The 1,181-nt window shown below is 44.9% G+C and overlaps 1 protein-coding gene across 1 annotated transcript; it reads left to right on the top strand.

The window, feature by feature from the left end:
* Window positions 1–951, top strand: LOC100753877 (olfactory receptor 51F2). Its single transcript, XM_027407975.1, has one exon. It carries the CDS (start codon window positions 1–3, stop codon window positions 949–951), a length of 951 nt encoding a protein of 316 aa, XP_027263776.1.
* The last annotated feature ends 230 nt before the right edge of the window (window positions 952–1,181 follow it).

Here is a 1,181-nt window from a genome sequence, read left to right as displayed (position 1 = left end):
ATGCCAAATTCCCAGAACACCACAACTTCTTCTATCATTTTCCTGCTCACTGGTGTGCCCGGGCTGGAAGGCTTCCACATCTGGATCTCCATCCCTTTCTGCTTTCTCTATGCAACTGCCCTCTCAGGGAACAGCCTGATTCTCTTTGCCATTATCACTCAGCCCAGTCTCCATGAGCCCATGTACTATTTCCTCTCCATGCTGTCCACCACTGACCTTGGGCTGTCCATATCCACTCTGGCCACCATGTTGGGGATATTCTGGTTCAATGCCAGGGAGATCAGCTTCAATGCCTGCTTGTCTCAAATGTTCTTCATTCAACTCTTCACTGTCATGGAATCCTCAGTGCTGTTGGCCATGGCTTTTGATCGTTATGTGGCCATCTCCAATCCCCTTAGATATTCTTCTGTCTTAACTGACCTTAAAATAGCTCAGATTGGAATAGCAATTGTTACCCGAGGAACACTGATACTGACTCCTATGGTTGTCCTTCTTAGAAGATTGTCCTACTGCAGGAGCCATGTGCTCCACCACTCCTACTGCTTCCATCCCGATGTCATGAAGCTCTCATGCACAGACACCAGGATCAACAGTGCAGTTGGGCTCACTGCCCTGATCTCCACTGCTGGAGTGGACTCTGTCTTCATCATCCTTTCCTATGTCCTGATCATTCAAACTGTCCTCAGCATTGCTTCCCCAGAAGAGAGGAAGAAAGCCTTCAGTACATGCATCTCCCATATCGGGGCTGTGGCTGTGTTCTACATCCCACTGATAAGTCTGTCCTTTGTCCATAGATTTGGGAAAGGAGCTCCACCATATGTTCATACTCTGATTGCCAATGCCTACCTGCTGATCCCTCCTGTCATGAACCCCATCATCTACAGTGTGAAGACTAAGCAGATACGCAAGGCTGTTCTGAAAGTTCTACGTTCTAGCATGGCAAAGAGCTAGATGGTTGTTTCACTCTTTTATTACTCTGTCATTTCATGAATGAAGGAAATGGCATTAAAGGAGGTTATAATGTGTAGTTTGATGCTTGTGTTGCAAGTGTCTGAAAAGGTATCTTCAGATTCAAAAAAGAAGACAATGTGTTAAGAAATAGTAATAGGAGCCATATTTTTAGAGCTATTACTGTTTCCTAAAATATTTTCCATGATGTTAAGGACATTTTCAGATTGGAT

The sequence above is a fragment of the Cricetulus griseus genome, chromosome 3 (genome assembly GCF_003668045.3).
Source record: "Cricetulus griseus strain 17A/GY chromosome 3, alternate assembly CriGri-PICRH-1.0, whole genome shotgun sequence".
NCBI lineage: Eukaryota > Metazoa > Chordata > Mammalia > Rodentia > Cricetidae > Cricetulus > Cricetulus griseus.
The sequence above is the reverse complement of the archived record's forward strand: the minus strand, read 5'-3'. Positions and strand labels throughout refer to the sequence as shown.

What these genes read in the sequence shown, in the direction of transcription:
- LOC100753877 (XM_027407975.1), top strand. Translation starts at nt 1, where the DNA reads ATGCCAAATTCCCAGAACACCACAACTTCTTCTATCATTTTCCTGCTC.